Consider the following 14,594-nt stretch of genomic DNA (forward strand, 5'->3'; position numbering starts at 1 on the left):
TATATTTTATATATGTAGATTAAAATAAAGATATTTCCCATTATCTTTTATTCCCTATCCCTCCCCCACCCCACTAAATTTTGTCCTTTAGTCAATACCCTGGTACTTCAAAAGCATGCCCCTCTTACTCTCTCTCTAGGGAATTTTATTGGCAATATATATTAATATACATTATAACATAGTTATGATAGTAACAGAATATCAAGGGGAACTTGGAAAAAAAATCGTACAGATAATAAACTGTTGGGAAAAGCAACATGAACATTTCAAGGTTCATGTTCATTTCAACATGTTCATTTCAACATTTCAAGGTTCGGCAGTCTCCTCAGCCCATCCTTTCCATAAAGAGACTCAAGAGTTGGGTTTTTCTTTCAGAGAAGAAACAGGGAGACTGAACATGGCCCAAGAAGAGTCCAAGCTTTGAAGCTTGAAGAGCGGAAAGATAATTCTTCCTACTAAACTTGTGGGTACACTGCCAACATTCTTTGGGGACCGAGGGCACCGCTTCCCAGTGCATGGCAGTGCTATCACACTCCTGTTAAAAACAGATTTATTTTGAAAATTAATCAACTACTTTTGAAAGATTTATAGGCACCGATGGCAAAAATCCTTCAGGTGGTTTGGAAGTCTGGAGAATGAGTACAGGAGTCGCAGGCAAGCTCCGTTCAGCTAGGAGGAAGTCCAGCAGAAGACTTCTTGCAAGGCAAATAGGACAGTTCCTTAGTGGGACATGCATGGTGGCACCCCTCCCACCTTCTCCCTTCCCCTACACTTTGAGTCACTGTTCCCACTCCTGCTCTCCTGCCTCTTCTTCCTTCACAAAGGGAGGTGAGCTTCGGGTGGCAGTCTTCCCCAGCCAGTGCAACCTAGACCTTACCAACAGGGGCGGTGCCTCCAATCAACTCACTTTTTACACTTACTTAATATTCACAGCAAAGGGCACTGCTTCCCAGTGCATGGCAGTGCTATCAAACTCCTGTTAAAAACAGATTTATTTTGAAAATTAATCAACTACTTTTGAAAGATTTATAGGCACCGATGGCAAAAATCCTTCAGGTGGGTGGAGGTCTGGGAAATCACACTCATTAAGGGAACTCTTGTTGCTCTGCCAGTTTTACCTGTTTTCTTTCTGGCCTTGGGAAACTGCCCTGTGCCTTGTACTGCTCCAGATGCAGAAGTCCAGGGAACCAAGTAGTGCTAGTTCGGGCTTCCTTTCGTAAAGTATTTGGGAAGTGATGTGACTTCCTTCGCCTCATTTGATACTCAAAACAACCTTCTCAGGTCTGCCCACGAATGCAACAGGTGAGGAAATGGATATTCTGGGAGATTAAGTGACTTTATCAATGTCACAGATCTAGAAAGTAGCTGCTCGGGATCTCAGGACCTGACCTTCAGAGTCCTGTGGCTGGACTTTGTCCCATATCCTCTCACCCAAGCACATTCTGTTTTTGTTTCTTCATTTTGAGAAAATTAAAATAAAGATGTGGTCATCATGAAGATTAACCTACAAAGACCTAAGGTAGAAGTGAACACTTCCTTCCAGATGAATACGCAGGAACTTTCACTAGTTCACTTGTGCGTGCTAGTGGTACCTGCCCCCGCCCCTGTCCCTATAAGACCAAAGGGCAAACAGAACAACTCCACAGATGACAGCCAGTCAGTGCCATCTCAGGGCCTTTGGCACTCCCCGGCTACAGGGATTTTCAGTGGACTCTGAGAAGCAGGTTAGAAAAGTCCTGTAAGATCTGAAGTTCTCTCAGAAGGGCCTCGGGTTTACAGAATGACTACAGAAGGGATATCTACCTATACCACCAAGTTCAGAAGGGCAGTAATCCCCAGAACTAGGAACGCTTCCCCTACTAGAGTGATGATCTATCAACTGTCCTACCTTTTGGGTCCCCTCTTATTCCCTCCACCCCAGCCATGCTAGTCTTCTTTCTGCACCTTCAATATGCCACATTTACCCCTACCTCAGGATGCACTTGGGTGTTCCCTCTGCTATAGACAATCTGCACCAGATCTCTGCATGGCTGCCTCTTCCTCACCATTAAAGTTTTAGACTGACTGATGTGTTCTCAAAAAAAAAAAAAAAAAAAGCCTCATTTTACCCCACCTCATGTTGATACTTCTGTCAGCACCATTCCCCTTAGAATTATCTTGTACATTACGGCTTATAACTGCCTGAGATTGCCCTGTTTGTTCACGTGCCTGATATCTATTTCCAAAACCCAACTGCAGCCTCTGCAAGAGCAGGGACCCAGTGTGTCTACTTCTCCAATGCCTGGTTTGCACCAGAAGTTTAAAAAAAAAAAAAAAACTAGTGAAGGACGTAGCATGCTCACCCACACTAACCAGCCACCACCCGAAACGTGGTCACTACTCCCAGACACACAGAAAAGAAAAGCCAAAAAATTATACCTGGTTCGTGAGGAATCCATGTCCAGCACCAACTTTGCTAAATGTTTCCTCTGCTTCTGAATATTTGGGATTTCCACCTGTGGTTGCAGAAGATGACACACATGAGGTGCAGCCCATGAAAAATTCTTTTAGAATTATTCTTTATGACTATTCTTTAAGAACTATTGGCAGGCACACAGCAAGTTGTCTAGTAGTGTCTTGATCCTCATTTTCAGATGGAATGCCTTCTTGCCTCCTCTGCTTAATTGTGCATAATTGTGAACAAGCAGAAACTGTCAGTATTTTAGGTGTACAACCTGATGTTTTGATATGTACACATCGTGAAATGATTACTATCATCAAGCTAATGAACATATCCATCACCCTGCATAGTTATCGTGTTCTTCCTCTGCAACATTGTGTGTGTGCATGCACACCATAAGAACACTTAAGATCTACCTTCTTAGCAAATTTCAGATACATAATACAGTGTTATTACTTATAGTCACATTATACTGTTCATTACAACTACCTAAATTTACTCATCTTGCATAAATGAAATTTTGTGCCTATTGCAGTTTGGATCTTAAATGTTCCCCAAAAGTCCACATGCAAAAGGCCTGTAGCAATTTGGGGGGACAGGATCTAGTTGGAAGAAGTTAGGTCACTGCAGGCATGCCTTCAAAGGGAGTATTGGGAATGCTGGCCCCTTCCTATCTCTGATTTTGCTTCCCAGCTTCTCCCAAGTGAAAAGCTTTGCTCTACTATGCACTCCAGCCATAATGTGCTGTCTCTTCACAGACCCCAAAACAAGAGCCAACTGACCATGAAATAAAAGCTCTAAAAAATTAAAAAATAAAAAATAAGCCAAAATAAACCTTTCTTCTTTTTAAATTAATATTCTCAAGTATCTTGTCATAATCATGGAAACCTGACTACCGCAGTCTCCTCTGGCCAATATTAGATGATATTCCTAATTCTTCATCCTGAATTATACACTGTTGTCTCTTCTCTGGACACCTGCCGGGCCCCCCTTTCAACTCAGACCATCTCAGAAGTTCTGGGCTCCCCTGCTCTCCTAGGCCTGACCACACTGCAGCCAGAAAACAGAGGCTTGACTACATCTTGATACTTCCACCAGGGCAAAAACAGGACAGAAATGAAGAGAGCCGAGCTGAGTCACAGCTGACACTCAGACCTAACTCAAAATAAACAGTGGGAATGGAAAGAGCACCGGCCTCAGGAGAAGGGAGCTGAAAAGTCTCGTCTGACACTCCTACCTAACTCCAAAAACAAACAGTGGGAATCGAAGGAGCACTGGCCTCAGGAGATCTGAGACGCCAAGAGGAATAGCAAGAGCAGAGACATTTTATATTTGCATGAATAAAGTAGGCATATTTGTATATTTATAGAAATAAAGTAAGATATTTTTTTTCCAAAGTAAATAAATGAATAAACATTGCCATCCTGGTTTTCCTCTGTGATGAGTACTTCCAACTTGGTTGTATGTGGATGCTCTTTTTATATTTTTCTTTCTAAAAATGACTTCCCTGAACATTCCAGTGCAGGATTTTGGTTCCAGGCCCAGCGAAAGTAGGGCAGGATGTGAGAATTAAAAAAGAAAATTGGCCGTAAATTGAACTAAAATCATCTCAGGCTATTTTCTTTTTCATATATATATATGAGGAAAACCCAACGTTCCCTGAAGTGTTCCATTCACTCTACGGAGCAGGGATGAGGTGGGGTGCTGAGAGCACCAACTTCCTGCACCAAGGGGAAGATGGAGTGCCTGCGGACGGGCTGAGTCTGCACCTAGGTCCAGAGCAAGGCCTGTCCTCCTACAAGTCATGCAGGAGAATCGGCTTTGTTTCCGGGTCATCCTTGTTCCTGGGGTTGCTTCGGGCTTTGGCCAGAAAACTCTGTCCTATCCTGCCTTATGAGGAGCACAGGGTCTCTCATGAATGTTCAAACTAGGGGATGCCTGGCCACAGGATGGAACCCAGAACCCTAGAGCTGGTCTATGTCAACCTATGTCAAAGTATTACAGCTAAGACTTTCCTCTCCGATTACCTCTAGGTCCTTAAGTAATCATCTATACCTCTGTCTGAGAAAGAATACCAGGGGATGTGGAGGTCCTGGGGGTAATCCAGAGAGGAAGCCAGACACGGGTGAGGGCAATGCTGCCCAGCACTGTGGCCTCCAGTCACAGGGAGCTCTGTGACACTCAATCTAAATTAACAAAAATTTTAAAGTTAAAAACTGAGTTGCACTGTGTTGCACTAACCATGTTTAAAATACTCAAGAGCCACGTAAAGCTGGGGATACCCAACTGTGCACAGGTAGCGCAGTGCTTAGGTTTCATATGGCTGATTAAAGACTACTGGGAGGAGCCCAGGGTCCTAGGCAAATCAAACTCCCCAACTATCTCTGGTCTTTCTTGGTAAAATCGCACTTGGTAGAAGTCAGCAAAACTGCCACACAGACATGAAGCTAGCTCGATAGCTAAATAGTTTAATGGAGTGTACTTTAAAGTCTAAAGAGAAAAGACCACGTAAACATCACCCACAAGAGGCCTCGCAGGTCCCAGACTCCCTCTGAGGACAGCCGGCCATTCGGTCACTAGAGGTGAAGGGGGCGGGGGGGTGACAGACAGGACTAGGAGCAGGAAAGGAAGTGAAGCGCCATGTTTACATCTTTACCCATCAGAATGGCAACATGAAATGCATATGAGGGGGAGCCATGGTGAAGTGTGGCAAGGGCTGCCGTATCTGGGAACCCTGACCATGGGGCCAGGTGGTGATGATTCCTTATGAAAGACAGAAGATCGTGGAATCAGGAACAGGATGGAAATAGCAATCAGGCTGCAGGAGGGGTGAGCTCATCAGCTCCCCCAGGGCCCTCCCAGGGTCACGCGGCCTTGGCCTCATTCCTGCTTCTCACCTCAGCCAGCAGAAACAGGGGCTCAATCACATCTCTCTCCACTTGCAATTCAAAATGTATCAGCTCCTGAGCCAGCTTGTCCTCTGTCTCTCCACAGAGTTTCAGCATCTTCCTGTAACAAAGGGGGGAAAAACAAGACTGAACATCCTTGAAGACAACAATGTTGCCCGAGTTATGCTCCCGTCACCTCCCTGCGGGGGTCAACTTTGCCCAAGTCAATGTCAATAAGCCAGTTGATTCCCACAGCAGCCAGTGACCCTGATCCAACTGTCTCCACTTCTGAAATTATCAGTTCCTCCAAACAGTGCTGAGGACTCCCTTTGTGCCTGGAACAAAAGGGGACATTTTGGGAAAACATAACAGAAATGTGGATAAAATAGATTCCTGTACATCTAATCCACAGACCTAAAAAGAACCAGATGTTTTTAATCCGTCCCCTGGGAATCCTGGAGAAACTAGTTAAGATTGACCCAACTGACCCACTAACACACCAACATCTTCAAACACATACCAAAACTCCCTTGCTCCTAAGCCATGAAGATTTAATTAGTACAAGATGGGCAGTTAATTATCCCATGGAAAAGTAAGGGGGGAAAAATTTTTCAAAAAACAAAATTTTTTTTTTTTGGCACTGTGATTGAACCCAGGGGCCTTAATCACTGAGACATCCCTAGCTTTTTTGTTTGTTTTTTTAATTTTTTTATGTTGGCATTTTTATTTATTTATTTATTTTTAGAGACAGGGTCTCGCTGAGTTGCTTAGGGCCTGGCAAGTTTTAAGTGGCTTTGAACTCATGATCCTCCTGCCTTAGCCTCAGCCACTAGGATTACAGGCGAGTGCCATCGTGCCTGGCTAGAAATTCTTTAGACACTTGCATGTAAGTTGGTGAATGTAGATTAGATTCTAACACCTTTTCTGATGCAAATGTCAACTCCCAGATTATGGTTTTATCTTTGTAACTTTTTAATGGTGTCTTTTATCTGATTTTCTGGTCCTTACCCCTATATGTCTAATATTACTTATTGATTTTTTTAACCACTAAGTCACATCCCTAACCCTTTTAATTTTTTATTTTGAGACAGGGTCTTGCATAGGGCCTGGCTAAATTGCTGAGGCTGGCTTTGACCTTCTGATCCTCCTGCCCCAGACTCCAGAGCCACTGGGAATGATAGGCTTGCACCGCCAAACCCAGCTTACTTCTTAATTTTTTAAAATCTTAAGCTAAAGCCCTGTCCTAAAGCTACTGACCATCAACTATGAAAAATAAGACTTTATCTTTGATTACATTTACCCTCCCTCCATTAATATTTATATCAGTACATATTCAGTATTTATATTTTGACTATATTACAGGGTATGATTCCTAATCAAAAAACCTGCAGTTTTCAGAGTTTTGGATTTAGAGTTTTCAGATTAGAGATGTTTTAACTGGACTATGCAAATATTCCAAATTCCTGATAAAATCCCAAGTCAGAAAAACTTGTTCCCAAGCATTTCACATAGGGCTACTCAGCCTGTTTGGGGGGGTTGAGCTGAGTACCATACTATGATTACTGGTCCTTCCTGCCCATTTATCTGCTCTCCCTGGAGTGAATAATTCCTTGTTTCAGTTTGCTTGTTTCATTTTCTGTGTACATGTTAAGCCTGACATCCCTGACACTTTCCTAATTTGTCTCTTAAGATAGTGAACCACCTCTGACGTGAAGGAATTCTGTCTTCTTGAATTCCTGTCTCCTGGACTGTACGGCCTGACCAAGTTCTCTTGGCTTCTCTCCCTATCCCTCGGGTACAGTTATCATCCTGACATCTTCCTTCAGAATTTCCTAGGGTTCTCTGTCCCTGTGTCCTGTGCTGGATGTTCCGTCATCTTATGTCTACGTCTTTCTTGGTTACATCTTCACGATGCCTTCGTTCCCTGAGAACAAAGAGTATGCAGGAAGCCGAGTCTTCAGATCCCATGTATCACAATATTGTCCTCTGCCCTCACACAGATTGATACTAGGGCAGGATATTGCATTTGAGGCTGAGCAGTGTTTCCTTCAGAATTCTAAGGGCTCTTCTTAATAATCTTCTAGATTCATTGTGAATCGAGAAGTATTCACAATTCTGGCTTGTTGAAATATGACATTTTTTTTTCCTAGCAGGAATAAAATCTTCTGTCACCTGTATTCATAACTGTGAGTCTCGGCGTAGGTTTAATTTTTTCCCATTATATTGGGTGTTCAATGGGCCTTTTCAATATAGAAATACAGGAACTTCAAGTCTAGAAAATGCTTTGGAATTATTTTTGTAATAATAACTTTTTGTTTGTTTGTTTTGTGGGATTGGGGATTGAACCCAGGACCTTGTGCATGTGAGGCAAGCACTCTACCAACTGAGCTATATCCCCAGCCCCTATAATAATAACTTTTAATATCATTTCATTCTTGACTTTTCTAAGAACTCCTGTTATTCAGGAAAAGTCTTCCTGAATTGGTCCTCTAATTTTCCAACTTTTTCTATTTGCTGTGTCTTTGTTTTCTTGCTTGATTTTCTGGGTAAATTTCCTCCAATTTATCGTCAAACCTACTGAGAGTTTCACATCTGCTCTCATCTTTTTCCTCATTTCTATGAGCTTGTTTTTGATCTCTGCATGTTTCTTCCCTATAAACTTCTTGTACTAATATCCTGTTTTTAATCCATGAATATATACCATCTTCTTTTACCCCTTGAAATCGTAAGTGATAATAGCCTTGAAATCTTCTCCTCCCCCACACAATCTCTATTTCATCCAAATGGCATTTCCCCCACCCTGACTATTTTGGTCTCCAGGATTCAGGTTCAAGACTTTCCTCACACATCTGGGAATCTCTGGTGGCTGCTTAGATTCTAGGTGGAGACGAACATAGAACACATTCGGCGTAAGGGAGGAAAACTTGTGGGCTGTGAGCTTGCCTGAAGGATGATTTGGTCTGCCATTAACTGGGGCACTGCCTCCATCACTGTCCTGAAAGCTTCAGATCCTTCTTTTGGGGCTGCTCAGATTCCTAGAGAATGCCTCTCTAATTTCTTGCCTGGAGGATAAAGCCTGGGGCCTGGTAAGAGGGGAGTGAGCATGGAGGAGTCTCTCAGCATCTTTCGAGCAAGATCCAGTGATGTTTCCTTTCACCGCCAAGAAACAGTAAACCTGCAGATGTTACTGTCTGGGGGAAGAGATATTTCCAGGAGGTGTGCAGAGGGCAGGGTTTCAGTGATCACATGGCACTTAAAAAGCACCCCCCATGCATTCATTATCCTAACTCACCCACTCCACCCTCAAAGACCAAATGTCCCTAGTACCACCAATTCCCTAAGCACCATCAGCATTTCCTGGTGTATATTATGTCAGATATCTTCATACTACTTTAGGCTTGGGGGTCAGTTTTCTGAACCAGACGTTCGTAGGAGTGAAAAGGGGGTGGTGACGGGGACCGAGCCCAAGGCCTCCTGCAGGCCAGGCACCACTCTACAACTGAGCTACATCCCTAGCACTACCTCACTGTTCGTGATCTTCACAGCTCACAAAGTTACGTTGCTGATAAACTTTCTCTTATTTTCCTTACCACTGTGGTTAGATCATTTGCATGTGCACTGTGTGTGAGGTACTAGTGATGAAACCCAGGAACACCCAACGACTGAGCCACATCCTCAATAAAAATAAAAATAAAATCCTATAAAATGAAATAAAAATAAATCCTTTTTATTTTTTATTTAGAGACAGGGCCTTGCTAAATGGCTGAGAGGCTGGCTTTGAACTCGCAATCCTCCTGCCTCAACCTCCCAAGCTGCTGGGATTACAGGCATGCACCACCATGCTTGGTCTGTGGCTAGGGGGCTTTTGCATGTGTGTTCTATGCGTGATATTGCATGTAGATTGAACCCAGGGTGCTCTACCACTGAGCCACATGCTGGGCCCCTTTTATTTTTTTATTTTGAGACAGGGTCTTGCTAAGTTGCCCAGGCTGGTCTTAAACTTGCAATCCTCCTGCCTCCATCGTCCAAGTAGCTTGGATTACAGGTGTGAGGCACTGCACCCAGTAGTTTTATATCTTTTAAGGAAAAAAAATATAACTCTTTATTATAGTTTATTGGAAGGAAATAACATCGGATGTGTGTTCAGTCGCTGATCTTTACTTCCAACCTTGCTCCATCATTGTGTCCTGGAAAAGCCTCTTGGGAACACCACGTAATAGGATTTCATGTTTATTTTGTGTCTATCCGTGATGACTACAGCATGCATACCGCAACTACTATCACCGTTATTCTCTGTTTTCTATGTATCGTGCTTTCCTTCACTTACTTACTTCTCTTTTAATTGCTCTAATAGTTTTTGTTGTGGGTTTTCTTTTTCCTCCAATTTATATCCTTTTTCATCTTTCTACTAGTTTGGAAGCTATACATTCTACTTCTCTTTTTGTCTTTTCTTTTTTAAAATATTTTTTAGTTGTCGATGAACCTTTATTTTTTATTTATTTATATGTGGCGCTGAGGATCAAACCCAGGGCCTCACACGTGCTGGGAAAGTGCTCTGCCACGGAGCCACAATCCCAGGCTCATGTCTTCTTTAAACGACGTAAGATCTGGTAATACAGACTCCCCCTCTGATGAGTTTCAAGTTATTATTATCTAGTACTTTAGTCTTACTTTGCTTATCATCTACCCCCCTGAATTAATCACCTTAACATTCCTGGGTTTTGATTCAATGCTTATTTTCTTTATGTTAAAGGCAACAGAGTAAGCCCCCACCCCCCAAGTACACCTCTTTGGCATAAGATTATTTTGAGCTGAATGCAACTGAAAAGCAGCATTTTTTTTTTTTTTTAAAGAGCTTTCTGCCTCCCTCTATTTGCCTAAAGTGGAACAGAAACATACAAAAGTGTGCTTGTCCCCTTCCTTATTATTACGGTTTGAGTCTTAAATGGCCCTCAAAGGTCCACGTGTTAAAGGTTTGGTCACCACCCTGTGGCACTATTGGAAGGTGGTAGAAATTAAGAGGTGGAGTCTAATCAGAAGCAGTCAGGTCCCTGGGGGCAAGTTTTTTTTTTTTTTGGGGGGGGGAGGTGCCAGAAATTGAACCTGGGTCCGGGGTGCTTAACCACAGAGCCACATCCTAACACTTTTTTTTTCTTTTTCTTTCTTTCTATCTTTTTTTTGGACACGGGGTCTTTCTAAGTTGCTTAGGGCCTTACTAAATTCCTGAGGCTAGCTTTGACATGTCATCCTCCTGCCTCAGCCTCCAGAGCTTCTGGGATTACAGGAATGTGTGCCACCACATCCAGGCATGCTCTTGAAGGGAATGTTGAGATCCCAGTCTCTTCTCTCTCTTCCTGGCCATCCTGAGGTAAGTAGCTTTGCTCAGCCATGTTCTCCCCCACCATGATGTTCTGTCTCATCACAGGCCCAAAAGCAATGGAGCCAGCTAACCATGTACAGAAACATCTAAAACCATAAACCAAAATAATTCTGTCATCCTCTTAAATGGATTGTCTCAGGTATTTTGTCACAGTGACAGAAAACTGACAAACCTATCTCTCTACCAGAAACAACAGAAGTTAATCACAACTTTAGGCCCTAATTAGCCCCAAGATGGAGCCGGAGAAAACCACAAGGCATCACCAATTAACTAGTCCTTATACTCCATTAGTTCCCCATAGATTTACCTTCCTACAGTCTTTCATCCAGGAAACTCCTTTTCCTTTGTCTTGTCATTTCTCCAAAAATGACTGTTCTTCTGTGAAGATGCTGTGTGAGCCCACGTTCCAATCACTCCTCTGTTACTCATCACTGCGTTCTCCCATGTGTATGTGCTACACATATCACAACAGGGACTTAGAAAAGATGCCTTGGCTAAAAGTACTGACTCTTAGGCACACAGATGCCCTACGAGTAATCAAAGCAGGGCAAAGCTGGGCATCTCTGCCTTGATTTTGTACGTGTCTCTTTTCTTACTTTATCTTTGGGTCATGACCCTCCCCAGCTCTGCATGTAATCTACATGTTCATCACGTAAGAAGTGCTCATCTAAAAAAGTAGCACTACAAGGTTTATTAGCCCTAAGTTTACCTAATCTGTCTCATTCCCCTTGAAGACTGAGACAAGATTTGCAGCACGCTTCTAGGCACCCTGAACTGATGCCTAGAAGTCCCCAGTCATCACCCCCATCCCGATCACAGGTCTGATAAACCAGCATCCTGAGCCCGTGAAAACTGCCCCCTCAAGGGAAAAGAACTCAAAGCTCCTGTCGACTACCCAAAGACAGCAATGACAGCACTGAGACGCTGGATCTCACGTTGCCTTCCCAACGGGGCCATATTGGTTAGTTTCCGTTCCTACTTTCACCATGACCTTTTCCCCTTGGTTTTCTAGGAGGAATGGCTAGACCCACTTAGTTGGGACCCCTGGAGTCAGGCCTCTGACCTAGGATGCCTGTAACAATATTGATGAAAGGTGTATGCTTTTCTGTCATGGATCTGTCTTTGGACAACCCAATTTGCAGAACCTCAGCCAAAGAAACTCAAATAGTTGGAGGGAAAAAGAAATTGTCCCCTTCCCTATAATGCTTTCACCAAGTTTTAAATTACACATTGTTATTTGCACTCCCAACTTTCCTCTGTACATAATCTATTTGATAAAGCCTTAACTTACACCATGAAAATACACAAGTAGTAAAGTGATTGAACTATGCAAGTCGTAAATCCTTGACTGAAAATATCTTTACTTTTCCCTTGTTTTTTAAAAGCATTTTGTGTAACTATGAGGGTCTCCTTCCATTTCCAAAGGGTCTCTCTCCCTTTCCCTCCCACCTCTCGTCCCTGTTTAATATTAATCTTCTTCTCATGCTCTTCCTCCCTGCTCTGTTATTAGTTGCTCTCCTTATATCAAAGAAGACATTTGGCATTTGTTTTTTAGGGATTGGCTAGCTTCACTTAGCATAATCTGCTCTAATGCCATCCATTTCCCTGCAAATGCCATGATTTTGTCATTTTTTAGTGAAGAGTAATACTCCATTGTGTATAAATGCCACATTTTTTTAATCCATTCATCTATTGAAGGGCATCTAGGTTGGTTCCACAGTCTTGCTATTGTGAATTGTGCTGCTATGAACATCGATGTAGCAGTATCCCTATAGTACACTCTTTTAAGGTCTTCAGGGAATAGTCTGAGAAGGGGAATAGCTGGGTCAAATGGTGGTTCCATTCCCAGCTTTCCCAGAAATCTCCATACTGCTTTCCAAATTGGCCCACCCATTTGCAGTCCCACCAGCAATGTACAAGTGTACCCTTTTCCCCACATCCTCGCCAGCACTTGTTGTTGTTTGACTTCCTAATGGCTGCCAATCTTACTGGAGTGAGATGGTATCTTAGGGTGGTTTTGATTTGCATTTCTCTGACTGCTAGAGATGATGAGCATTTTTTCATGTACTATATAAGAGGGAGTGAGGGGAAAAGGAAAAAAAAAACAAGGGAGAGAAACGAATTACAGTAGATGGGGTAGGGAGAGAAGATGGGAAGGGAGGGGAGGGTAGGGGGGATAGTAGAGGATAGGAAAGGCAGCAGAATACAACAGACACTAGTAGGACAGTATGTAAAAACGTGGATATGTAACCTATGTGATTCTGCAATCTGTATACGGGGTAAAAATGGGAGTTTATAACCCACTTGAATCAAATGTATGAAATATGATATGTCAAGAGCTTTGTAATGTTTTGAACAACTAATAATAAAAATTAAAAAATAAAAGCATTTTGTTATTAAGTTTTGATTGGTGCGTTGTAATTATATAGACTAGGGGGGTTCATCACGCCGTATTTGCACACGCATGTAACGTCATTTTCTCAGTCTCATTCCCTAGTGCCTTGAATAACGATATCGCAAAATTCTAGGTCTCTTGTATTTTCCTCACTACTGGAGATATTCCTCCATTAGCTCTTGGCATTAATTTTGGCTGAGGAATAGTTTGTTATCAGTTTATCTGCTCTTTTATGCGTCACGATCTTCTTTCTCTGACTGATTTGTAAATTTCTCTGTTTTGTTTATAACCTGGAGTTTTACTACCCTATGCCCAGGGGTGAATTTCTTTTTAATGATCTCAACTGGTACTTTTTGGTGCTCTTTAAATCCTGTGTTTTCCTTTCGATCTAGAAAAGAAAAAATTCAACTGCAAACTTCCTCCTCCTCCACACTTGTTCTCCAGGAACTCCTTACACACCCAGTGCCCTGCTGGTGCATTCCCCTCCCCCACGCTTCTCCATCTAATTATGCCTGTTCTCTACCTCCTGTCCTTCACTGTGCCCCTGCTCGCTGTCAGCTTCAGATCTGTCTCCAAGCTCACCAGTTTGTGACACCTCCCGTTAATTTCAACCAAGTTTTAAGAATATCAGCATAAATAACTTTGATTTTAAGACATCCATTCCTTGGTTTTTATTCAATTCCACCCATTCTTTTTTTTTTTTTTCTCCCCTTCTATTATTTGACTCTTTCATCAAGGATCTTCCTTGCCTTTCGCTGATGTGGAATTTCACGTTAAGTCATTATTTTACACTTTATTCCATACTGTCATGTTACCTTAGGTCCTTAGGGTACTGACGGTGCTGACTGTAGGAGAATCTGTGGTGCTCTCTGGGGAGACTATTTTTAGTGTGCTTTACCATGAGCTCACCACCAGCAAGGCTTCTTCTCCTGGGGGATGCGCTAAGTTCTGACATCAGACACTGAGAGGTGGCCGCTTGCTTGGATTGAAGGCCTGGGGGTTTTAACTGCCCTTCACCTGTGTTATGTTAATTTCTCAACCAAGACTTGCCTCACTGCACGGACACTATGACTCTCCAGGTGAGAGGATTTTGATTTCTCCATGGTAACACTTTCTCCTTTCCCATGCAAGTCCCTGGCTGGAGTTCAGGTGTGCTCCGTGGTTCCTGACGATTTCTAATCCCCTTTGTTACGATGGGGACTTACCCAGACTTGGCACAAACCCACACAGGGGTGGTACCTTACCCAAGAAGTGTGTCATCTCCCAGGATAGCTGACCCTTCCATCAAACACTGAGCCAGTGTTGTCAAAGGCAACTTTTTCTGTAAAGGAAACAAAGAGCATCATGAGAATTATTTCTAGTGGTCACCCACTGGTACTCTACAATGGCAAGAAGTCAGGTACTTTATGTCAGACTTCATGTGAACTAAGAAACAGACTGACTTTAAAATATGTTTACACCTAAAACAGAGCACATGATGATGGGATGCAC

General features: G+C 42.8%; 1 protein-coding gene across 3 annotated transcripts in view; it reads right to left on the reverse strand.

The window, feature by feature from the left end:
- Positions 1–14,594, reverse strand: part of Arhgap44 (Rho GTPase activating protein 44) — a 176,974-nt gene that overhangs the window by 59,796 nt on the left and 102,584 nt on the right. For all 3 annotated transcript variants that reach the window (XM_071604032.1, XM_071604030.1, XM_071604031.1), the window contains exons 4-6: positions 14,348–14,424; positions 5,338–5,449; positions 2,419–2,495 (exon numbers count right to left, since the gene is read on the reverse strand). In XM_071604032.1, the coding sequence (XP_071460133.1) occupies positions 2,419–2,495; positions 5,338–5,449; positions 14,348–14,424 (266 nt within the window). The remainder of the gene's footprint in view (positions 1–2,418; positions 2,496–5,337; positions 5,450–14,347; positions 14,425–14,594) is intronic.

Source organism: Marmota flaviventris, chromosome 17, assembly GCF_047511675.1.
Source record: "Marmota flaviventris isolate mMarFla1 chromosome 17, mMarFla1.hap1, whole genome shotgun sequence".
Classification (NCBI taxonomy): domain Eukaryota; kingdom Metazoa; phylum Chordata; class Mammalia; order Rodentia; family Sciuridae; genus Marmota; species Marmota flaviventris.